The sequence below is a fragment of the Halichoerus grypus genome, chromosome 9, assembly GCF_964656455.1.
Source record: "Halichoerus grypus chromosome 9, mHalGry1.hap1.1, whole genome shotgun sequence".
Taxonomy (NCBI): Eukaryota; Metazoa; Chordata; class Mammalia; order Carnivora; family Phocidae; genus Halichoerus; species Halichoerus grypus.
The window spans coordinates 59,977,737-60,002,216 of NC_135720.1; the positions used below are offsets into that span (position 1 = coordinate 59,977,737).

Consider the following 24,480-nt stretch of genomic DNA (forward strand, 5'->3'; position numbering starts at 1 on the left):
CTCCTCCTCTCTATCTCAGAGAAAGAGGTGTCTCTGCTTCTCTCCAAGCTGACCCTTCCAGCCTGGCCTTCTCACAGTCTAACTTGCCCTTGACCTGTGGATTCCCTAACACCACTCCTCACCCTAGCAACTTCCTTAGGTGACTCCTCTCCTCTGACAGCTTTGGCACTCTCGCTGACATGCCCTCACCCACAAGTTCTCTATCTTGAGTCTAAACCTGTCTCCTGAGTTCTCAACCTTCTGGACATTCTCATTTGGGGGTTCCATGGGGCCTTCAAATGCAACAGCTTGATGCGTCTTTCATCATCTGCATCTGTCGCACCTGGTGTGTACCCGCCCATATCGGTTAATGGCATTATCATCCACTCAAGTCATCGGCCTGAGAGAAAAGACTTAATCTCTCCTTATACCTAATCCATTGGTCAATAGACTCTTTTTCTCATCCCCCAGAGTTTCTCCTCTGCATTCGCTGTACACCCTCCCTCTGCCCACGTTGCCCTAGTTCTTAGGTCTTGCCAGAGTCTTCTAGCCAGCCTTTCTCCATTTCCAGCCCTTCCTTCACATTGCCTCAAACCTGATTACATTTCTTGTCTGCTTAAAACCTTTCAGTGGTTCACCTTTGCTTCCAAAATAGAGTTCATCACCCTTTGTCTCAGGCGCATCCGGATCTGGTCCTGGCCCACCCTTCCATCCTCTGCCCAGGCATCCTGTGCCCCCCGGCCGGTGCTCTTCACGCATACCCTTCCTCCTCTGCTCTGCCTGGTGAGCTTCTGCTCATCCCTCAGGATCACTTAGGCTTATGATGAAACCTGTGTAATTCATCTATAAAGAATGTATTTTTATGGGGTGCCTGGGTGGCTCAGTCGTTAAGCGTCTGCCTTCGGCTCAGGTCATGATCCCAGGGTCCTGGGATCGAGCCCCGCATCAGGCTCCCTGCTCCACGGGAAGCCTGCTTCTCTCTCTCCCACTCCCCCTGCTTGTGTTCCCTCTCTCACTGTGTCTCTCTCTGTCAAATAAATAAATAAAATATTAAAAAAAAAAAAAAAAAGAAATGTTTAAAAAAAAAAAAAGAATGTATTTTTTCACATCAACCTGTCAGTTTAGAGCCACCACATTCCTCAGTTTTACTCTTTAGACACTTCCTGGATGCTCTTATGACCTGGTCATGCTTATTTTGGGATAATTTAGTTTTATTCTCAGTTCATGGACTTGCAAAATAATCAAGGATGGTCTAGCTCTTTTATTGTGCCTTTCAATCCAGTACAACTTGAATCAAAGTGCTGAATTATTCTAATGGAATGAGAAAATTGATACCTTAATTACTGCAGGTGTAAAAAGAAGAGCAAGTAGGAAAGTATTTAGTTTGCATGTTTATAAAGAATTTACCAGAGCAAATGTGAGATCTTTTATGTCAAAGATCCATTGACTTCTCTGTCCGTATGTATTAGTTACCGTTGCGATGTACTTTTTCCTATTTTCAGCAAAATCCATTTCTTGACTCAATATTTTGAGAGACTTAATAAAAAAGAAGTACACAAAGCTTTCTTTTTTTTTTTTTTAAGATTTTATTTATTTATTTGATAGAGAGACACAACAGATGGGAAAAGTGACTCAGCTGAGTTCCTTCGGTCTTCGTATTCACTTTAGAGATCTGGAGCCCAAACTGAAACAGTTCTCCAGGCTTTCTGGAGAGCAAATCATATACATAATATTTATAATTTATATAGTTTATACCAACATTAGATAGGTATACTACTCCCTAATCCTCTGTCAAAAAGGCAAAAGTTTTCTTTTTTAAACAACTCTTTGATATGGTAAAATCTAAAACGCATACACAAATTGTGCGAAACAAAAAGGTGCAGCTTAATTAATGAACACAGCATATATCTGCACACCCATTCCTCAGATCAAGAAAGAGAATGAAGCCAGCCCTGTAGTCTCTGTGCCTCCTTCCTGGCGTCCCCGTGGGTACGCACGGTTCTGCCTCAAAACCTTTGGAAGTGCGTTTCTCCTGTTTTCTGTGGGGTTGCCTAAGAAGGTGTAGAAGCCGGCCTTGGGAGGTGGGGGGGGCGTGGATCTGAGGGCGGGGGCCCGGAGATGTTTGGTGGAATTGTAGCATGGCATCGTTATCTGGATTTGTTCTAGTTTCTCTTACAGACCCGAAGTCTAGGCATTGGCCAGAAGCTGTTGTCGTATCTGCAGAGACTGCTCTTTGTAAAGCTGCTCTGGCTCATTTCCTCTAGAGTGTGCTGACTTGTGACGCACTCACTGGAAATGGACTCTGAGGAGCTGACATACATCTAATGCCCAGTAGTAACCTGTTTCCACACAATTCCAGGACGTTAGCTTATTGCCAGTGGGTGGACAATCTCAATGAGACCCGGAAGATGCTCTCTCTTAGTGGTGGCGGTCCCTTCAGTAACCTGCTGAGGTGGGTCGTGTGCCACATAACGAAAGGAATTGTGAAGCGCGAGATGCACGGCCACGGCATTGGCCGCTTCTCAGAGGAAGAGATTTACATGCTGATGGAGAAGGACATGCGGTCCTTGGCAGGGCTTTTGGGTAACGTACCACACCTTCTATTCTCTATTTTATATAATTTGTACTTTTTTGCATGATTAGTAAAGCGCTGTTAGTTGACTGATTTAAAGTTTTATTTGGATTGGTTTCTTTGCTTCCACGTGTAGGTGGCAGTCCTACCATTTAACCCGACCCCCTAATTTTCAGGAGCAAACGTCTCTCTCCTTCGTCACTAGCATGAGCCAGGCTAGTGTGGCGAGGCCGGTGCGGAGAGGACACAGAGCGGGCCCCCAGCGGCTTGGAACGTGTTGTGAGCCAAGGGTGATTGTGAGCAAGGGAGCTCTTCTATTTATACACAGGCCAGGGTGAAAGGGCTGCTTGTAAACACCTCTGCTGGAAGAGTCAACTGCATCTCCGTGGCCATCAAGCCGGTTCTGACCCATTCCGCGTGCACCTGCCGCGTGTCATTTCTCATGCCTGAGTTTCCATTTGTGATCTTAGCACTCTTCTTACGAGCGTGTTGTAATTCTTCTGATTTTGCATTTACTGCGCACAGTGGGTTTCCCTGTGCTTGGGAAGCCCCTCCAGGGGGAGCCTGGAGCAGCATACGTGTGGGTGGGTGAGGCTGCTGAGTGGAGTTCGGTGTCTTTGCTCCCCTGGTTGGCTGGAGGTGGCTGGGCTGATGTGACTGTGCTGGGCGGAGCTCGAGTCTTACCTTTGTCAGTTCATAAACACATCATGTGAGTTCAAGAGCTTCTGTGTCGGAAATGATGGTTTCTCCTGGGGACAACTAAGGTCTAGGGAGCCAAGCCCTCTATGTGACCAGTCACGTGACCTGGTCCTTTGGGACTGCTTATTTTGCCCGGGGAAGGTGAGTTTCCACCTAAAAGGCACCCTTACCTCCATTCTAGAGCATATTACGTTCCTCACCTCCTCCAGGAAGTGGGGTTAGGGTCTGTTTTGTTGAAACCCACGTGGGGCTCCAGGAACTGGGGGCTGTACTAGGTAGGCCCTGCCCCCTCCAGGGTGACTCGTTCTGACTGGCTCCTTCCCTCTTCTGCACTCCAGATGCTTCCTGGACCTGGAGTGCCCCCCTGAACCCTGGCCTGCAGGGGAAGAGCCCAACAGCATATCCAGCTCTTGGCCAGCTTTGTTTTGGGGGGGTGGTTTGATGCTGACCAGACCTTCTGGTGCTTTGCCTCTCTAGGCCCAGAGGGGCCTGCCTGACGTAGATATGAGTGGAATTGGCCTCAAACGTTTGCCTCGTTCCCGTGGAAACAGTCCTGGGCTCACAGCCTCACAGAGCAGGTCTGCCGCGGGCTGTTTCCTCCTTAGTGATGGCCCTACCTGCTCACTGCTTCCTTTCCAGCCCACGCTGTCGGAGCCCCAGAAGCCAGGCACTGAGGCCTCAGAGTTAAGCCAGAGATTATGCAGTAAAGTGCTGCTCTTCTCTAAAAACTTCACAGTGTTGGTTCCTTAACCAGGGAGGGCTGATTGTCACTTTTCTGGAACGCTTCTTCTGGTTGGGAGAACCAGGGAGCAGGGGGATAGCGATTCTCTGGTACTTAATGACTTAGCAAAATGCTTCTTCCCCGATTATGGTGAGGTGGGAGGTAGAGCTATTGTCGGCAGCTAGGTTGGATATCTGGCAAGTATTCCAAACAGCATCAAGTCTAGATCATTTCCTGAGATGAGAAATTGATTCGGCTATTTGAGGGCCACCTGGGTGGCTCAGATGGTTAAGCATCTGCCTTCGGCTCAGGTCATGATCTCAGGGTCCTGGGATCCAGCCCCGCATCGGGCTTCCTGCTCAGCTGGGAGCCTGCTTCTCTCTCTCCCACTCCCCCTGCTTGTGTTCCTGCTCTCGCTGTGTCTCTCTCTGTCAAATAACTAAATAAAATCTTCTAAAAAATATTGATTTGGCTATTTGAAAAGCAGGGGTTTGCTGGAGTTCTATTCCACGTGGGAGCTCGGGGAACAGTCTAGGCTCTCATAGGAGAAGCACTTTTGCTGCCTTTGGGGAGAGAGAGGCTCCTTGGCTGAACATCAGAGGTTTTCTTACTAAATGAGGCAGAAAGCATCACCTCCCCCCTCACCTGGAGATATAGCTTACTTTTAAGGCCCAGGTGCCTGAGAGATTCAAAATGCATAATGACTTTTTGTTAAGTAGTTCAAGATTTGGGGAAATTGTCTAGGGATGTATTTGAGTCATCAGGATAAATGAATTATTGGTGTTTCAATTCAGTTGACTTCAAGGATTGAAGACCTTCTTTGGGGCAGGAGCTGGGGAATACAAAAGTGGATAAGAGATGGTCCCCTCTCTCAGGTAGCTTACTATCCAGTGGGAGAGACGAACTTATAAACCAGGAATAGGTGAATTATGGCCCATAGCTGGTGGCCTGTTTTTTTTTTTTTAATGGCCTATGAGCTAAGAATCATTTTTATATTATTAAAATGTAAGGAAAAAAATGCAACAGAGATCAAATATGGCCCAGAAAGCCTAAAATATTTACCATCTGAAGCTCCATAGAATTTTGCTGACCTCTGCTCTAAATGAGTACCCACGTTCAAGTTGGGCTCTAACAGGTGTCATGACAGAGGTTTGTGCTTGGTGCCCTGGAGACACAGGAGTAGGGGTGAAATGGCAGGGAGAGCTTGGGAGGGCTAGAGAAGAGGCAGCAGGTGTTTTGGCCCCAGAAAGTAAACAGTTGTCCCAAGGAAGAAAATAGGGAAGGACCATCTGGGCAAATCATGAGAAAAGGAGTCACAAGTGAGGGGCATTTTGTAATCATGGTCGAAATGAAGGTTTAAAGGTAGTTTGGGGCCATATTATAAAAGGTCACAATTACGCTGAGATATAAAACATGTAGGTGGTGCAGACTTCTAATATTAGAGAGAAAGAGGCATATTTGTGATTTAGAAAAGTGGCTCTGTTGCTGTCAGGGCAGACGGCTTGGGCCTGAGGGGTGGGTGGTAACGAGAGACTGAAGAGAGGCGGTACATATCTTTGGATGTAGTTTAAAAAATTGTGATTAAGTTCAAATTAAAATAAAAAATTAAATTTAAACAAAATAAAAATTAGTTGAGAAAGATGATATCTTTGTGTTGGAAAGGAGGAGACAAAATTATTATTTATAGAAATTAAGAGATTATGTAGCTAAAATAGGGGCACCTGGGTGGCTCAGTCAGTTAAGCATCTGCCTTCGGTTCAGGTCATGATCCCAGGGTCCTGGGATCGAGCCCCACATCAGGCTCCCTGCTCGGCGGGAAGCCTGCTTCTCCCTCTCCCTCTGCCTGCCGCTCCCCCTGCTTGTGTTCTTTCTCTGTCAAATAAATAAATAAAATCTTTTTTAAAAAAAATTATGTAGCTAAAATAATGGAGAATTGAAATTATAGTTAATGAGAGAGTTCAGTAATTTTACAAAGTTACAGATACCCAGATGGCCAACAGACACATGAAAAGATGCTCAACATCACTCATTATCAGGGAAACGCAAATCAAAACTACAATATATCGCCTCACAGCTGTCAGAGTGGCTAAAATTAACAACACAGGAAACAACATGTTGGTGAGGATGTGGAGAAAGGGGAAACCTTTTGCACTGTTGGTGGGAATGCAAATTCGTGCAGCCATTGTGGAAATCTGTATGGAGGTTCCTCAAAAAATTAAAAATAGAACTACCCTTTTTTTTTTTTAAGATTTTATTTATTTGAGAGAGAGAGAGAGAGAATGAGCAGTGGGGACAGGCAGAAGGAGAGGGAGAGAGAGAAGTAGACTCCCTGCTGAGCAAGGAGCCCGATGTGGGGCTCACCTGAGCTGAAGGCAGACACTTAACCGACTGAGCCACTCAGGTGCCCCAAAATCGAACTTACCCTATGACCCAGGAATTGTACTACTGGTTATTTACCCAAAAAATAGAAAAACACTAACTAAAAGGGATACATGCACCCTTATGTTTATTGTAGCATTATTTACAATAGCCAAAGTATGGAAGCAGCCCAAGTGTCCACTGATGGATGAATGGATAAAGAAGATAAATATATATATAATGGAATACTATTCATCCATAAAAAGAATGAAATCTTGCCATTTGCAGCACCATCGATTGAGCTAGAGAGTATTATAGTAAGTGAAATAAGTCAGTCAGAGAAAGAGATACCATAGGATCTCACTCATATGTGGAATTTAAGAAACAAAACAAAGGAAACTAGAGAGAGAGACAAACCAAGAAACAGACTCTTAACTATAGGGAACAAACTCATGGTTACCAGAGGGAAGGTGGGTGGAGGGATGGAGGAAATAGGGGATGGGGATTATAGAGTACATTCATCATGATAAAATAAACTAAAATAAAATGATAAAAAGTTTACAAAGTTACAAACATGTAAATCTTGATATCTCAACTGATTAGGAAATATAGTTAAAAATTTCCATTTATAATAATAAAAAATCAAAATATTAGAAATATGATGTATTAGAAATATTCAGGTCCTACAGAAATAAAATTAGATAGTCCTAATAAGAGATAGTAGGTTTTTTAGAAAATGGGGAGTGTACCTTCATTCATTCATTTGAGAGTGATACCTCTGGAGCCAGAGGTCAAACCTAGCTCCATCACTTCCGAGCTCTGCAACCTTGGGCAAGTTTCTTAACTTCTCTAGGCCTCAGTTTCCTTATGTGTAAAATGGGGACAATAATGGTGAAAAGAAAAGTAGCACATGTAAAGTGCTCAGAGTAGTGCCTGCAGGTCGTAAGCAATCAAGTAACAAGCAAGTGTAAAACACAACTGCAGTGAGGACAGGAAGCAGAGGTCCGCGGTGCTGCGAGGGCTGATGATGCGGGGAGGGTTGCCCAGTGGTCAGTGTTAGTCTCCATTCAGTTCTGCATGTTCCCGTGTCCCTTGGGGCAGGTGTGTGCGTTGGAAGCAGAGATACGACCTGTAGCGGCTGCCTGACTTTCACGTCATGCGAGAAGTGCGAATGCTGTCTATTTCTGTCCCCTCCCCAAAGGGTGAGAATCAGAAAAGCATGGAAGACATAAAAATCAAGAAGAGAAAGGTTAGGTTTTTGGGAGGCAGTGTGGCTGGAGACAGGAACTCAAGTGGCCACACGAGAGAGGTATTTCTGGAGTCAGATCCCCCGGGGTTCGCATCTTGGGCTCCGCCACTTAGCAGCTGTGTGACTTCCCATGAACCACCTGAACTTTTTCATCACAAAATGGGGGTGAGAACAATGTGTCCAGCATAGAGTGCAAGGACTCAGTGAGCACTTCTGTAATGTACTTACTACAGCGTTTGGCACATAAACAATGCTGAAAAGTATTAGCTATTATCATTACCACTGTCACAAGTTTTGTATGTAACACGACTTGTAACAAGAACATTGTTTTCTGAGAAAAAAGTCTAAGGAAACCTTTTCTCTGATTTTTACATGTATTAGTTAATTGTAGAAACTTGGGGAAGTTCAGAAGCACACAGAGAAGGAAACTAAGTCACTGTAATCTTGTAACTTACTGCTTGCTAACCACAGTTGTCCTTTTGGTACACGTCTTTCCAATATTTTTATGTGTAATTTTGAATCATATAGATGTATTTGTGTAAATGCACACATACACATAATTTTCCAACCTGTCTTTTCCTCACTTAATATATTGCAAATATTTTTTCCTATACCATATAATGCTGTGTGCCTGGTATCACATAAAACTGACGTAAATCTCATCAGCCTTCTGCCTCTTTTATATTTCTGTTCTACCATTAATCCTGAGTCTACAGGTATGAACTTGAAGTGGAAGGGAAATAAGACAGAATGAATATAAGAAAATAAGAATATAGCTGTGTCCCACGTTAGCACAGAGATCCCCAGCTGTGATCATTTGATAGGAGATTAAAATAAGAAAGAAGATGGAATCTGGTACACAGTAGAAGTAACACCACCCATTTGGCAGATGAAGAAACTGAGGCACAGAGAGGTTGAGTGGCTTGCCCACAGTTACACACAGTAAAAAGAGACATTGGTGAACAAGTTGGGCACAGGCCTGAGCTGCTAGAGCTGCCACGTGATGAAGATACTGTTGCAAACATTTATAAAATGGCAAGACTTGTGAGAAGTACCACCTGGAGAAGTACTAGGTGCAAGGAGGGTGCTTTTGTGGGAGAGACTAGTGTGGTCAGGGAGGTTATGCAAGACTTCTTTGAGGACATGATACTTCTGGACTCTGAAAGATAAGCTGGAGTTAGGCAGGCATGTGTGTGAGGAGGAGGAATGGGGTGGGACGGGAGACCAGCTTGGAACATAGAAGGGGCATCACGTGTGAAGGCTCTGACATGAAAAGCAGCTGGAAGCCTTCAAGGAATGAAAAGATGGCTAGTGTGTTAGTAACTGTGAGAACCGAAGTGTGGCATGAGGTAGAGGTGGGCGGGGGGCTAGATCACACAGGTCTTCTATATCACTTAAATAATCTTGGCCTTTGTTCTAACAAGAATGGAAGCTGTCAGAGGTTGAAATCGGGGAAGTGGCATGATGCCCTAGAGGGGCCAATAGTGGATGTGGGGTCCAGTGAGGAGGCTGTTGCAGCCCAGGAAAGGTAAGATGGTGTTGTGGTTACAGCCACGGTGACAGAGTTGGACATACGATGGTGGTTTAGAGCTATATTCTAGAGACAGAATTGACTACAGTTTGGTGACTGTGTGTGGGGGGAGAGAGGCGGGGATGAGAGGGCAGGGGTAAGGAATAACCAGGTTCTTGAACACTTAGTGGACAAAGTAGCCATTCAGAATTGGAGAATGCTGGAGTAGAGGGGATGATCATGAATTTCAGGGGTGGGTACGCTGAGTCTCAGATCCCTGTGAGACAGGCACGAGTGGAGACAAAGCATAAGATAAGGGCGCCCTTTTTTTTCTTGACTCATTAAAAAAAAATTTTTTTTTTTAAAGATTTGGGAGAGCTAGAGCACGCGCGGGGGGAGGGGCAGAGGGAGAGGGAGAAGCAGACTCCCCGCTGAGCAGGGAGCCCGATGCGGGGCTTGATTCCCAGGACCCTGGGATCATGACCTGAGCCAAAGGCAGACGCTTAATGACTGAGCCACCCAGGCGCTCCATTTAAAAAATTTTTTAAAAAGATTATTTATTTGAGAGAGAGAGCACGAGTGAGGGGAGGAAAGGCGGCCTCTTCAATCAGTACAGAAAAGACAAATTAATTCAGTAAATGGTGTTGGGACAGCTGGCTGACCTTTTGGAACAAAATAAGTACAGTCCTCCTGACTTTATGTCATACACCTGAATACATTCCAAATGGAGTGAGCATTTAAATGTAAAAAATAAACCATAAAGGTGTCAGGATAAACTATGGGAAACTTTTATATAATCTTGAACTTGGGAAAGTTTTTCTAAATATGGTACCAAAGGAAGAAGTGACAAAAAGTTGGATTGCTAGATTTCTTGAGACAAATAAAACCACCTGGATGTCAATAATCACCATAAATGAAGTTAAAATTGAAACGGAAAGCTGGAAAAAACGTTTGCAACCTGTGACAAAAGAATTAATGTTACTATTTGAAGAACTTCTGCAAATCTGTAAGAAATGTGAATACTTGGAGAAAACTGGACAAAAGACATAGAAAGAGAATTTGCAAAAATGACACACGTGATGAATAAATATATGAAAAATGTTGAACCTCTTTAGTAATCAGAGCAATGCAAGTTAACAAAGGAGGCACCACTCTGTCCATCAGGTGGGCAAAGTTTTGTTTGTTTGTTTGTTTGTTTTCTTAATGTGATGAACTGGGGGGGGTGTGAAGGAGACCCTGCCATACTGTACTGATGGGAAATAAAAACTAGGACATACTTTCTGGAGTTGAGTTCCACAGTTTTAAAAGTCATAACATCTTACATATTTACTTATTAAATAATTCAAAAAATCAGGAATTAAAGCTTTGAACCTTAACAAGAAGAAATAGGGAGAAATGTCAAATTCTGTACTTAGGTACATTGTATTAGTTACACACTAAGTGTAATGTTAGGCTCTTGGGAAACAAAGATGAGTAAGAATGGTCTCTACCTTGAAGAAGCTTATAACCAGTAGCACTTAAGTCTCTAAGTCCAAACAATGTCCATTGTGAATAAATCATACCAAAATGACTATTGTGTCTTGACTTGTTGGATTTACCAATTGGATAGACCATGTCTTGATTTATTCAAACCATTAGATACCATCTCTCAAGATATTCTTGTAGGCAAGATGGCTGGTTTTCAGAGGGGGCTTCCATGGGTACATATGTTGCCACCAAGCTTCCTTAAGTGCTCTGGTGGGGAGGAGAGGAAGCCCTAGCAGGTTGGACTCTCTCCACCCCTCTTTTACCTAGAACAGCTCCCTTGTTATCTGTTTATATATTGGAAATCCGTTTTATTTTGGTTTGATAGAGAACTTTCCCTACCAAAGAAAAAAATTTGAAAGCCCCCAGATTAACTAGTGGATTTGTGGCTGATTGAGTGACAGTATCTTTACAGTGCCGATCAACGGCTTGGTATCGCTTAAAGAGAGCTCTCCAGGGACTCTGCTCTTGACTTTTCTCAGTGACCAGTTGACACCTTCAAAGGCGTGCTTAGTGGTTTTTGAATGACTCTAGGTGGAAGGACAGCTAAAAAACTGGGTGGGAAAATCAGGAATCAAAGCTTTGAACCTTAACAGGACAAAACCTAATAGGGAGAAATGTCAAATTCTGTACCTCGCCTGTTTAATGCAGTGTAGTGTTTCAGCTTAAAAGTTGTTTCCTTAAGGAAACCTTTCTGGACCTTTTGTCCCAGTGTGTCAGGCAAACCTGTTCCTTGCCCCCAGGCACTTGGTGCTTTCTTCCTCAGAGCACTCCTTGCACCTTCTTTTAATGATTTGGTTTGTCTCCTCAGCTCAGCTGTGCCAGGCCTGGTGTTTTCATTTCTATCTCTAGGGCGTGACTGAGTGCCCGTCGCACGTTAGGCATCAATCGAGTGTTTGTTGAACAAAGGAGTTCAATGTTCAGTTCTGGGATCCGTCTTTTTTTTTTTTAAGATTTTATTTATTCATTTGAGAGAGAGAGAGAGAGACAGAGAGAGCATAAGCAGAGGGAGAGGGAGAAGCCGACTCCCTGCTGAGCTGGGAGCCCGATGCGGGGCTCGATCCCAGGACCTGGAGATATGACCTGAGCCGAAGGTAGACGCCCAACCATCTGAGCCACCCAGGCGCCCCTGGGATCCATCTTTTAAGGGAACTTGACCGAACTAGGGTGTGCCCAGAGAACGGTGGTTAGGAAGGTGGTTAAGTCTCAAAATAATTTCATGCAAGGAATTTGAGGATCCTGGGGGAGGATGGTCTGCAGAAGTGAAGATGTATGGGTCATATACCGGCGTTTTTCTGACTTAGGTGTTGTGGCAGAAGATGGACGTATTTGGGGAAGGGGGAGGGGAACAGAGGAGAGGGTGGAGTGTGTATGTGGGGGAATGACAACAGATTACAACTCGGGGTAAGGCAGCACTTTAAACAGACCAGTCCTAAATGGGAAGGGCTTGTCTTGTGGAGTGGTTGTTCTTTGGGATTACTCCGAGGTGAGGTTGATGACCAGCACCACCAGTCAGCAACCACCATCACAGGTGGTGAGATCTTTCACTAGAGATGGTCTCTGGTGGGTCCTTCCAGTTCTGATGGTTTCATGATTTTATATTCACTCTCTAGAGAGGAGAGCAGAGATGTTTCCACATTACGAAACAAGGCAGAGGCCAAAGTAGAGATCACTCGAGTTCTGGTTGGTCTCTTGGACTGTGATTTATGTTAGGCTGCCGCTCCTGCCTTCGGCGGGCCCCGTGCTTTAAATGATCTGTGTTTACGTCTCCAACCAACAACGGTGGGTTCCCAATAAACCTCTTTTCTAATCTTCCACTTTTTACAAGTTATTTTGACTCAAAGGTTTTTGGACAGGGGATTTTGTTTTGTCTTGTTTTTAAGCAGGCTTGGGAACAGGCTATTTTAATAGCTGCTCTTCCTACCCTGTTTAATTATATTATGCAAACAGCACTGCATCACGCAGGTGTGGAGGTCTAGGCTGGGAGCCACCTGGGCCACAGCAGCCACACACGGTGCCTCCCAGGGAAAGTGACGGGGGCGGCGGGGAGGCCTTCAGGACTAGGTGTTGGAAAAAGACGAGAAGCATTAGGTGTTACCTGCCACATTTAGCATATGTTGAGTAACTGAACAGAGGGCAGAGGAATAAAGACATAGAAGTAATTTTGCCTGTCAATCTAGCTAGAAAGATAAACACACAGATAAAAGAAGAAAATAATAGACACTAAAAGGAATGTTTCGGAACCTCAAAGCAGTGTTTCCTAGTGGGGGTTCTAAGCCCTCTCCAAATTACCGGCACTATCTCGCATAATGGTGGTTCTTGGCCCTGATTGCTCATTAGATCACCTCAGGGGCTTATAAAACACAGCTGCACAGGCCCTGTGCCAGGCCAAATAATTCAGATCTCTGGGAGTGGGGTCTGGGGAAAGGTATTTTTTAAACTGAGCAGGTGATTCACATGTGTCTGTAATCTAATACATAGGGCAGCCAGGAGGTCAGAAGGGCTGGCCTCGGTGCTGGGAGGAGGACTGGAGGGGGGCGGGGTGAAGACTGGGGAGGGGTAAAGACTGGTGTGTGGGGGGGTAAAGACTGGTGTTTTGGGGGGGTAAAGACCATGGAAGGGACCCCAGGAGGGCACTGGGCCTTGGTCTGGGCAGGTATCAGAAGGGAGAAAATTCAGAACAAGCCAAGCCTACTTGATTTTTGTCTCGAGGGTAACCCTGGTTGGGTCTGTGGGCACGTTGCTTAGCACAGGCTTTCCTTCTTTCCACGTCAAAAACCTAGTAGGTTGATTTTTCGTGTGGATAAATCTCAGATATTTAGATACATTAAAAATCTTTAACAGCATCTTTGAGATATTGTGTCTTACAACACCCCCGAAAGCTAGTTATTTTACAGATGAGAAAGCCCAGCGAAGGTCAGAGAGGTGAGGGAGTGGGTCTCAGGCCGCTTAGCTAATGGTGACATTTTCTTTGGCTCTAGTAAGACTTCTGTATGTTTGCATTGGTGGCTTGTTAAGATCACATGCAGGGAGAGTAATAATTTGACCTGGAAACCATAAATTCTATTTTTACCTGTACTGATTGGGTTCCAGGGAGTGCCTAAGCTTTTTACAAGTTCCTCCTGGAGTCCTGTACTCACCTCCTGAAGTGGAAGTGATTTACTCTACACGTATTATCCAATAACTCTCAATTGCTTGCAGCCCACTACTGGGCATCAACTCTTCTTTTGAGGTATCCTCTCCAGTCTAGAGTTCCGGGAGGAGGAGGGAGGAATGGCTGGCCAGGGGCTGGTGGGGCCAGGCCCTGCTCATGGGGTTTGTGCCCGCATGGGAACGAGGCAATTGGGGTCCAGATTGTGGCTTGTTCCTTTTCCATTCTCACTGTTGCTATCTTAGTGGGTACAAATATGTTGGTTATTCATGAAAACAATAAAAAAGGACTTTTAGCACAATAAAATTAAATGCTAATGAGTTTTTGGAAATCTTTGTGGCTTATTTTGCAACACAAGTTGGTTGGTATAATTCTGACGGAAGCAACCTGATCTCTATCCTGCGGGCATTCTGGCTGTTTCTTCCTCTGAGAGAAGTGTCTTTGGCTTTGTGTTTAAAATGTCAGGGTTCCCATTCCTGAATGATTAGAATAAGAGAATGAAAAATTCACAAGATAGCACCCTGTGGATAACAGGCTTTTAAAATCGTCCCCAGTACCCGTCCTTTCCTTGTGTTGCCAGATATGAAAGCCCTTCAGCATTTGTGTTCTGTTTGGGCTGATTTGCCTGAGTAGAATGCCTACCTCAGGGAGGAATTAGAGATCAAGGATGACCTGATGTATCATAATACATTAAGTCCTTGGTGAACCCAACCACACTTTTATTTATTTAAAAATTTCAATTTGTATTAAAAAGACTAATCAACATTTAAAACATTAGGAAAAAATGTAGATCTCTTTCATCATTCTGTCACCTAACTCAGTGACCATTTTCTATTTCCCTACATCTTCCACATGCATATTTTTAGGAAATATCATTTCTGATGGACACATCTTTGTATTCTGTTCATTTTTTTTTAAAGCAAATGCTAAAATTAAATGTGCTTTACTTTTGAGGAATTATTTACTTGAAATAGACTCATAGGAGTGAAATTACTGGGTGAAAGATTATGAACGTTGTTAGGTCTGTTCCTAGGGACTGCCATGGTGTTTTCCAAAAGAGAAGCACAGATTTACGAAGTGACCAGTAAAAGACTGAGGTACCAGTTTCACTGAAGGCTTACCAGTAACCATTCTGAACACTAAAAAAAAAAAAAAAAAATCATTTACCACTTTATTTTATTCATTATAAACTGTTATCTTCAGGTTAGTCTGTATTCTGATTCTTTAATCACCTGTAAGAAATATTTTTTCCTTTTTATTTTTCCTAATTGTTTCTTAGTGAATCAGCTGTTCCAATTCTTTTGTCCACTTTTCACCTGAATGAGGTTTCCATTAAAATGTAATTGGTCTATTTATATCTCACAGATCTACTCTCAGTGATGTTTGAGGCAAATATTTTCTCAATCTCACTTGGAATCTTAAAGATGTATGCAGAGGGACAGTCTGATTCATGGTTGTCCTCGTCTACCCTGACCCCGCTGTAGGCATCCACAGCGCTTGTGTGGGAGTTTGTCCAACACCTCCCAACCTTGAACCCAGCCCTGCAGGGACCTCTGCTCCTTCCACTGAGCTGCCTGCCTTCTCCCCGAGGCCGGCTCCAGACTCAGAGGGCACCTGGGGCTGTTGACTTCTGACCAGGACCTCAGAGCCTGCTGGAGCACCCCGCGTAGCCCACGTCACTCCCACACTTGATCACTGACTGCCTCCCAACCTCTGGTTCCTTTCTCCATCACCTTCTCCCCACCCCACCATTTTGTTAGCCTCCCTTCCCCTACTTACTTCACTGTCACTCAGCCTAGCCTGAGATCCGTCATGGAAGCTACTCTCATCCCTAGTATCCCCCATTTGCTCACCTTCCCCACCCAGCAGTGCTCCGGGTGGCCTGGTCAGCCTGGCTCCGCGGAGTCCCGGCCCCTCCCTTCCTTCTTCAGGAGTTTGAAGAAAAATTCTTTCCTCTCTTCAACCTTTATTGCTTTACAGATTCCTCCTACTTAACATCTAAGTCTCTCCCTCCCTTAAAAACAGCACTCCAGTTCTGTCCTGTCTCTTGCCTTCCCTTCACACAGCTTGTCTGAGAAGTAATAACAGTCACACTTACCTCCCATTTGCTCCTTGCGCCGCTGCACCCAGACTCCTAGCCCCCGCCCCACAATTGCTCTTGAAAGGGTAAATAACAACCTGCCTGTTCACCAGATCTACTTAAAGGCCTTATTTTTATGTCCGTTTTTTATTTTGACCTTTTGGAAGAGGGAAATGTCTACCTGAGGGAGAGACTTTGAGGAATCTCTCTTGCCTGCTGTAGGCTTAAAGGACATGAAGTTTCTTGGGTGTGTTGAAGAACAAAGGATTGGGGCGCCTGGGTGGTGCAGTTGGTTAAGCGACCAATTCTTGGTTTTGGGCTCAGGGCATGATCTCAGGGTCCTGGGATCCAGCCCTGCCTTGGGCTCCGTGGTCAGCCTGCTGGAGATTCTCTCTCCCTCTCCCTCCCCCTTTACTCTCTCCCTGTGCTCGAGTTCACGCTTGTTCTCTCTCTTTCAAATAAATAAACTTTAAAATAAATAAATAAAATCTTTTTAAAAAAAGAACAAAGGATTCAGCCTTTCTCTTTCTCTGGAGGCTTCATTTTTCCATTTTCAACTCCACAGATTCCCAGGTGCCCCCTGAGGAGGCATTCGTCTCTTGCTGTTTCAGGTGGTGCCCCTGTTCTTGACTCTAACCTACCAACACATGCAGGCATTTCATTTTTATTAACTCATTAGTGCTCACAATGATCTTTTTTACCATGAAGAAATTTAGGCACAAAGAGATACCTTCCCAAGGTACGCCCAGCTAGTAAATGGTGGAGCTTAGACTTGAACTAAGTGGTCTGGGAGAAGCCAGAAGTCCTTGCTGAACACTTTTTTAGCCTTTATCTTACTTATCGGATCTGTCTGACCCTTCTTTCCTGCTTTTCCTTTGCAGGTTCCTTAAATACTGATGGGGAAGGGAATGAGAAATTATTTTCTATCCTTTATGTTCTTCTAGTTGGACTAAAAATTAAATTTACTAAGATTAACAGGAGAAAAAAAAAGAGTTTTATTACATGTGCAGAGAGGTCCAATAATGAAATTGAGAACGAAAAAAATGACCAAGGCAGGCAGTTTTTATATTTTTTAGACAAAGAGACAATAAATCTGTGAGGACCTGATAGGAAAAAGAAAACTTTGGGAGCTTCAGTTAGTAAGGAATTCTAAACAGAATTTGGGCTGGGGTAGTAAATTAGTAAAAAGTAACATGGGTTGTTTATATAACCTTCTCGGCTCTAAATCTCCCACCTCCGGGGGGTAAGATCGTCTCTTTAGCTCCTGGTACAAGGAGGATGCCTTCCACATGGGAGATTCATTTCCTGTTTTCAGGGGGACGGGAGGGGCTGAGTGTGCTTGCACAGGCTGTCTCTAGGTCACTTTTATACAAAATAATCAATATGCCAAAGCGGCATGTTTTGGGGCAGCTTGCCCTTGGCCCCTGCAAGCGTTCCTAGGATTCCATCCCCCACCATCCCCCACCCTCCCGAGTCCAGCTCCTTTCTGTATCTTCACTTAGATGTCCCACAGCCGCCTCAAATTCAGCACATCCTGAAGGAACTCCTCACCCTCCCAGGAGACCAACACGCCTTCCCATGACCTCTCTGTGAATGGCTTCGTCATCCATTCAGTTGTTCAGGTTGGATGCTAAAAAGTCATTCTAGATTTCTCCTTTTCCAGGAGATCCTCCAGATCTTTGCATTGCCAGACCCTCCTTGACATTCATATCTCTGAGTAAATATCACCTCCACAGAGAGGCCTTCCCTGACTGACATAGCTGTTTAGTGTAGCTGTCAGTCACCCGCTATCACAGCACCTTACTTTAATTCTCTGCATGGTACTTATCACTTATTGATTGATTTGTTTATCATCGCTCCATGTGAAGTAAACACCATGAGGGCAGTGACCTTGTCTGTTCTGTTAGTCCCTGCATCCCAAGCATCCAGAGCTGTCTTGCATATCATCAAAATAATATTGACAAGAGCTGACATATATGGAGAATTGCCAATGTGCTTAAGCAAATAGTAATACAGTATATAATACTTACCCTCATATGGTAATCCCTACTTTCATAATAATATACATAATGTATATTCTACATTTATTATATAATTAACATATATATGATATAAAATATCTATGATATATAATATGATATGTACATATATATGTGTGTGTGTGTATCCTCACAGTAATATAATAACAGTACCTATGCTCAGATGATTTTGGTGAGAATTAAATGAGGCAGGAACTGTTCTCATTAATTTTCACCAATGTATATGAGGGTAGGGATATTGTTACTACTATCAGTAGTATTATGCCTGGTTTGTCGGTGAGGAAACTGAGGTACATAGTGGTTAACTAACTGACCTAAGACCACAGAGCTGATACGCGGTGGGGTCAGGCTTGGACCCTGGCGTCGGGCTTTTGAGCTGGAGGCTCTATCAGTGATCGCTGAAGGATTGGCTGTACCTCGTCACCGGGGTGCTCCCCAAGTCCCTTCATCTCCTGTCCTTTCTGCCCCACAGCCGGAGGAGGGGCTCCCAATGTCTCTCGCCTGGATTTTGCCACAGCTTCTTAGCCGATGTCCCAACCTCTAGGTTTGCTTTTTAATTCTACTAGTGTTTAATCTAAAAAGCAAATCAGAACTGTAGGCTCCCGATCTTGTAGACTAAAATCCAAACTCCCTTTCTTTACAACCTGAATTCTGCTCACATCTCTATCCTCCTTTCCCACTTCTCCCTCTCATGCACATCTATTTTTCCCACACCAAATGACCCTGGGATTGCTGAAGCACACAATTTCGTGCCTTCGCATGGGCTGTTTCCCTTGCCTTGCTTCATCCCACAGATTCTCAAGTTTTATTTCTACTTAGGAACTTTCTTAATGTTCTCCTTAATCTCCTCCAGCCCATGGGGCTCCCTACATTGGGTGTCTCTCTTCTCTCCTGTTTCATTTTGTGCAGACTTACATCATGGAAATACTATATGGAACTTGTCTAGGCTCCTCCTCTGCCCCGCCCCCCACCTGAACTTTCCCCTGTCCTTGCCTGGGAACATTATTATTTTGAAGGAATTGGCTGACTGGCTTCCCTCTGACCCTGGTATCTAACAGAAGGCCTGGTAAATAATAGGCACTCTGTAACTGTTGGCTGAGTGAATACTAACTTCCAAAAGGAATTTGAGGCAATGCACAGATAAGAGAGGGCATAGTCAACCGTGATATAAAACTTTCAGAAACCAAGTGAAAAAATCATGTTCTTGGAATGAGTTTATTCCTGGAATTGGGCACACTTTATCTTTGAGTTTTTTGGCTACCGAGATAAAAAGGGAAACTTGAACTCACGACCCTGAGATCAAGAGTTGCATGCTTTACGAATTGAGCCAGCCAGGTGCCCCTTATAGACAGTGTTTTTGAATATAAACATTTGTAAGTTTTCCTTAATAAAAGCTCAGGGTTTAGCATCGAATTGCTGTTCCGAAGGCACTTTTCTGGGGACTACTTTAATATAGTTCCTATATTTTTCTGATACAATTTATTATGGGGGTGGAGCTTGGAGAGCCTAGGGGTTTTAGTAACTTACTCCACAACCACAGCACAGGCGCCTCATAGATACACCTTGTAATGTAAGTTTTAGGGGGAGAAGTTGACAGCAAACTTCAGCTAGTTCTGAGTCAGCTATTTTACATTTAATTCTGTGGTGACTCTAGTTCTTCCATGTTGTTGTTTAAAGAGGGTTCTCCCTGCATTAGAAACCAGGTGGTCCAGGCTTGGATGTTCTCTCATGAAAACTTAAGGACCTGACTTGTTGGGCTGCCCGGTTAGAAGGCCGTCTTGCGTCCACGAAGCAGTGAGCTGTAGCTGTCTGGGACCGGGCCGAAATAGCTCAACTACCTATACAACACCTTGGTTGAGCCCCAGAGTTCTAGATCCTAGAGTTCTATGCCATCAGATATGGGAGGGATGACTCTGGTCCAAAAGATTTAAGGCAAGGTATTATAAAATACTTGTCATTCACTAAAAAATATACTTATTTTTTAGTGAATGGGTACCTACTGTGTGCAGGGCACTGGACTTGGTACTGGGGGGTACTGTGTTAGCACTCGAGTGGGGCTCATTGTCTAGTATGATTTCGTTCTTCACTGAGTTCACAATCTAGACAAAGTCACAAGGAACCATTCCAATGATACGGTCAGGGCCCCTAGGTACCAAATAGGCCCCCAAGTAGCTGAGTTCATTCACCTGGTAGATGAGGGGGGTTAGTATTGTCCATTTAAACATTGAGGGACATCTGCCAAATGTTATAATTTAACATAAGATTTAGCTTAGTTGATGCAATTTTACCCCTTGATCCATTTTTGGTGAACAAGATCATGTGGTTTTGATTTTTTTTTATTAGGAAATTTTCAAACACACAGAAAAGTACAATAGTAGTACAATGAATAGCTTCATTATCATCACCTTGATTTCGTAGTTGTTAATATTTTGTCATATTTGCTTCAGCTGTTTTTTTTTTTCTTTTTTGGTGTGCATTTTAGAATAAATTACAGATATCATGACATTTAACTTCCAGACACTTTTGGATGTAGCTCCAATAGATTGCTTCTGTAGTAGGCAGCCTCCAAGATGGCCCCCAGTGTTCCCTGCCTCCTGGTGTTCATCCTCTTGTGTAATCTCCTCCCTGAGTGTAAGCTGGATTTATTGATTTGTTTCCAACAAATAGAATATGGTAAAAGCAATGGGATATCCTTTCCAAGACGAGGTTGTAAAAAGACTGTGGCTTCCATCTTGGGCATCCTCTCTCTCCTCCCTTGCTCTCAGTCGCTTGCTTTGACGGAAGCCAGCACTGTTGTGAGCTGCTCTATAGAGAGGTCCATGTGGCAGAGGATGACTGTCTCTGGTCAAGAGCCAGCGAGCACCTGAGGCCTGTTGGCAGCCATGTGAGTGAGTCTGGAAACACTCTCCCTGAGTCAAGCCTTGAGGTAACCGCAACCCTGCATAACTTCTCGATTAAATCCTGTGAGAGACCCTGAGCTAGAGGCACCCAGCTAAGGGCCTGGATTCCTGACCCACAGAAACTGAGATAATAAATGTTTGTTGTTTTAAACTGCTAAGTTTTGGGGTAATTTTGTATTTGGCAATAATAAGTACACATACATAACTCCAATCCTATTAATCCCGGTAGGAAACTCTTTCAGCTGCTGCTGAGTTGTGAGGAGTGAAGCCAGGCTGTCAGCCAAGGAAAGAGTGTTTAACCTGCGATGGTGGGTGGCAGGCATCGGATCTCAGTTGCCTCAAGTTATTTAAATAAAAGGTTTTACATCTTTTAGAAGTAGAATCTTATCTTTCTGTCTCTCAAGATACTATTATTATTGCCCATTCTGATTTTTAAAGGCTTATTTTCATCTTGGCTCTGAAGAAATCTGTATCTATGCCAAAGTAATAGAGCTTGGCATGTAGGAGGTTTCTGTCTCCAGATTCAGTGATCTTTGAGAAAGCAGTCTGCTCTGAGGAGAGAGCTATGTGGCATGTTTTAACCCATTTAATGGTCAGGATACATGGACAAAAGCATTCAGTATAGGAGTAATCGCTCTCCTATAAAGTAGGATAAAGACTCAGTCCTGCGCTGAGCATCAACAGAATTTTGATGTGATGTTTAGCACATGTGTAGGAGTTTGTTTGTTTGTTTATTTACTTATAGAGGGGGGATTGGAGGGGCAGAGGGAAAAGGAGAGAGAGAACCACAAGCAGGCTCCACGACCATCGTGGAGCCCAGTGCGGGGCTTGATCTCAGGACCCTGAGATCATGACCTGAGCTGAAATCAAGAGTCAGACGAGCCACCCAGGCACCCCAGGATTCCCATTTTTAAAGCTAAAGTCTGTAGTAATTTGATTTCCCCCCAAGGGATCTGTGCCTATTGAGTGAATCTGAGTAAGATCCATCACACTGGGCCTGCCTTAAACGGTTCTGGTGGTTAAAGATCTTTACCCGGTTTTGGTGCTTGCTCTGATGTTTGAAAATGGTTGAGGATCTTGGGTTCCAACTAAGGTGAAACCTGAGATCCATAAAATGAATAAAAGTTCTTCAGGATTGTGGAGTCTGTTTCCATGGCCCTGATGGCCAAACACAAAACCTCCCATGGGAATGAATCTATTACTAGTCAGCTTTCTTAAAAGAAGTTCCTTACAGAAGGATTTGAACTTAAATTTCGATGTGACATCGAGTTCTGCCTGATACGTTGTTTCATTAACCAAACCAGAATGTGGGAGCTACCAGATAGTCTTTATTGAATAAAGGGATGAAACAACTGGCTCGTTTGCCCAAATACAGGGCAGCCAAGGCTGAAATGAAAATAAGGGGAAAGCATCTCCTGGGATGTAGTATGAGTTGAGTGATCTATATTCTTTACCCTCAGAAGGTCTACTTGGGAAGGGGAGATTGGGGAGACTTTTATACCCCTCAGATCTCAGTCCAGTGTGTAGTCAGACTCTGAAGCAACAATATTGCAGCAACATCAAGGAGAGAGAATTAAGGCCGGTCATCGGTGAGTCGGTAACGTTACGTCACCCTTAGAGATTTAGTTGTAGTGCATTCCGACTTCCAGGAGCTGCTGTTTGTTGCTAGGAAATGAGAATGTGAGTCTGAGCAGACGTTTGCCGCCTCCTGAGGAATACTTTCCTAATCTAGATTTCCCACGTGTGGAGTTTTTCCACAACTGGTGCAGATCCTTCATCCCAGTGTTCTAAAGTTGTAGTATATGCCCACGGGGGCTTTGGGTGTGTGGAGGTCAGAAGGCGCTCGGACACATTAAGAGGGCTGACGTACAGAAGAGCAAGCACAGCTCCTTCCTTGTCGTGGGGAAGGGATGTGCTTCCTGTCTCATCCCAGGGAATCTGAAGAGCTGGGACATCAGCAAAGAGGAAGAGGAAGTGAGGTGATTGGTTTTGGTCCGTGGCGACAGGGTCAAGATAGTTCATACAAGCTGAGAAAAATTCTTTCTGTGGGCTCTTTCAGAAAATCCTACAGAAAATTGCAGGAGTATCTGGTTGCTTTCCAAAAATTAAACCTGCGGAGGGATTAAATATACGTGCTGCTTCTGGTGTGTCTCCTGATGGTTAATAACCTCACATATAAGATAGCAACCCCTTTTCCCCCCATAATTGAAAGACTCACATACACAGCAATTTTAGAATATGCTGGGAATACGAACAAGAGCTCTTTAAAGGAACTGGCCTGACGAAAAGTGTCTGATCGGGAGTGTAAGAGAGAATAGAAAGTAGAATAGAACTGTCTAACCACAGAATAGTCTGTCCTGCCCAAGAAGTGATAGAGACGACTCTAGCAGAGTTGGGGCTGGGAAATATGGGGTAGGGAAGTGGGAGAAGGGATTTCTACCCTGGGAGAGATCTTGGACTGGTTCTGTCCACAGTCAGTACTTGTTCTCATTACTGGTGATGAGTAGAAGATCACGTCTAATGTTAAAATAGCACTTCTAGTTTGCAAAGTACTTTCACATTAGTCTATCTTCTAATACTTGCAATAGCTCTCCATTTTAAGAAAGGACAGAGATCACACATAATTAAAGCTATTATCATCTAATTGACAGTTTCTACTCTGATAGGTACCCGATGGACAGAAAAGTAAAACTGAGGGTTATTTGCCATCAAAGAGCTGAAAAACTACTTGAGGAGATAGCACATACACACAAATCAGACTAAGAGATAGCATGTGTGAATTACTTAATGGTGAGCTAGATCGGTGGTTCTCAAAGGGTGGTCCCTGGACCAGCAACATCAGCATTATCTGGGATCTGTTAGAAATGCAATTTTTTTTTTTTTTTTAAAGTAGTCTCTATGCTCAGCATGGAGCCCAGTACAGGACTTGAACTCACAACCCTGAGATCAAGACTTGAGTTTAGTACAAGACCTGAGTTTAGTACAAGACCTGAGTTGAGATCAAGACCTGAGTTGAGATCAAGACCCGAGTTGAGATCAACACCTGAGTTGAGATCAAGAGTTGGATGCTTAACCAACTGAGCCCCCCAGGTGCCCCGTAGAAATGCACTCTTGAGTCCCACTCCATACCTGCTGAATCAGAAATTCCTGGTGGGGTATCAATCAGTGTTTTTAAAAAGGCCTCCAAATGATTATGATGCATGCTCGAATTTAAGATGGCTGATCTAGTCCAGACCAATACTTCTCAAACTCTGGCATGATAAGAGTCACCTGCAACAGTGCTATTTTTTTAAATTTTTTCAAGTTTTTATTTAAATTTAGTTAGTTAACATAGATAGTAAAATTGCACCTGAAACAGTGCTATTTGAAATATGGGCCAAGAACTGCAGGCTCTCCAGGTGATTTTTACGGACCTGAAAGCTTGTTAAAAGACAGATTTTCTAGTCCTACTCCCAGACATTCTAATTCAGTAGATGGGACCTGAGAATTTGTGATGCTGAGGGGCTCATACTGTTCTCTGAGCAACCGTGCTCTAAGCGGTTGTGCCTCTGGGGTTTAGGAGAGGAGTGGGCAGTGAGACGGACTCATGCACCAGGTCTGTGTGGGTGGTCTTCACAGAGTAGAGGAAGGAGGACCTGTTCTGAGCCTGATGGGAAGATTTAGGTTGGGTAAGAGGAAGTTTATTTGAGGCCAGGGGG

At 44.0% G+C, this 24,480-nt stretch overlaps 1 protein-coding gene across 5 annotated transcripts in view; it reads left to right on the forward strand.

Moving 5' to 3' along the window:
* Positions 1 to 24,480, forward strand: part of FAXC (failed axon connections homolog, metaxin like GST domain containing) — a 73,610-nt gene that overhangs the window by 25,001 nt on the left and 24,129 nt on the right. For all 5 annotated transcript variants that reach the window (XR_004926235.2, XM_036121028.2, XM_036121029.2 and 2 more), the window contains one exon: positions 2,339 to 2,562. Coding sequence is in view for 4 of the 5 variants with exons in the window: in XM_036121028.2 (XP_035976921.1) it covers positions 2,339 to 2,562 (224 nt within the window). In the remaining variant the exon portion in view is untranslated. The remainder of the gene's footprint in view (positions 1 to 2,338; positions 2,563 to 24,480) is intronic.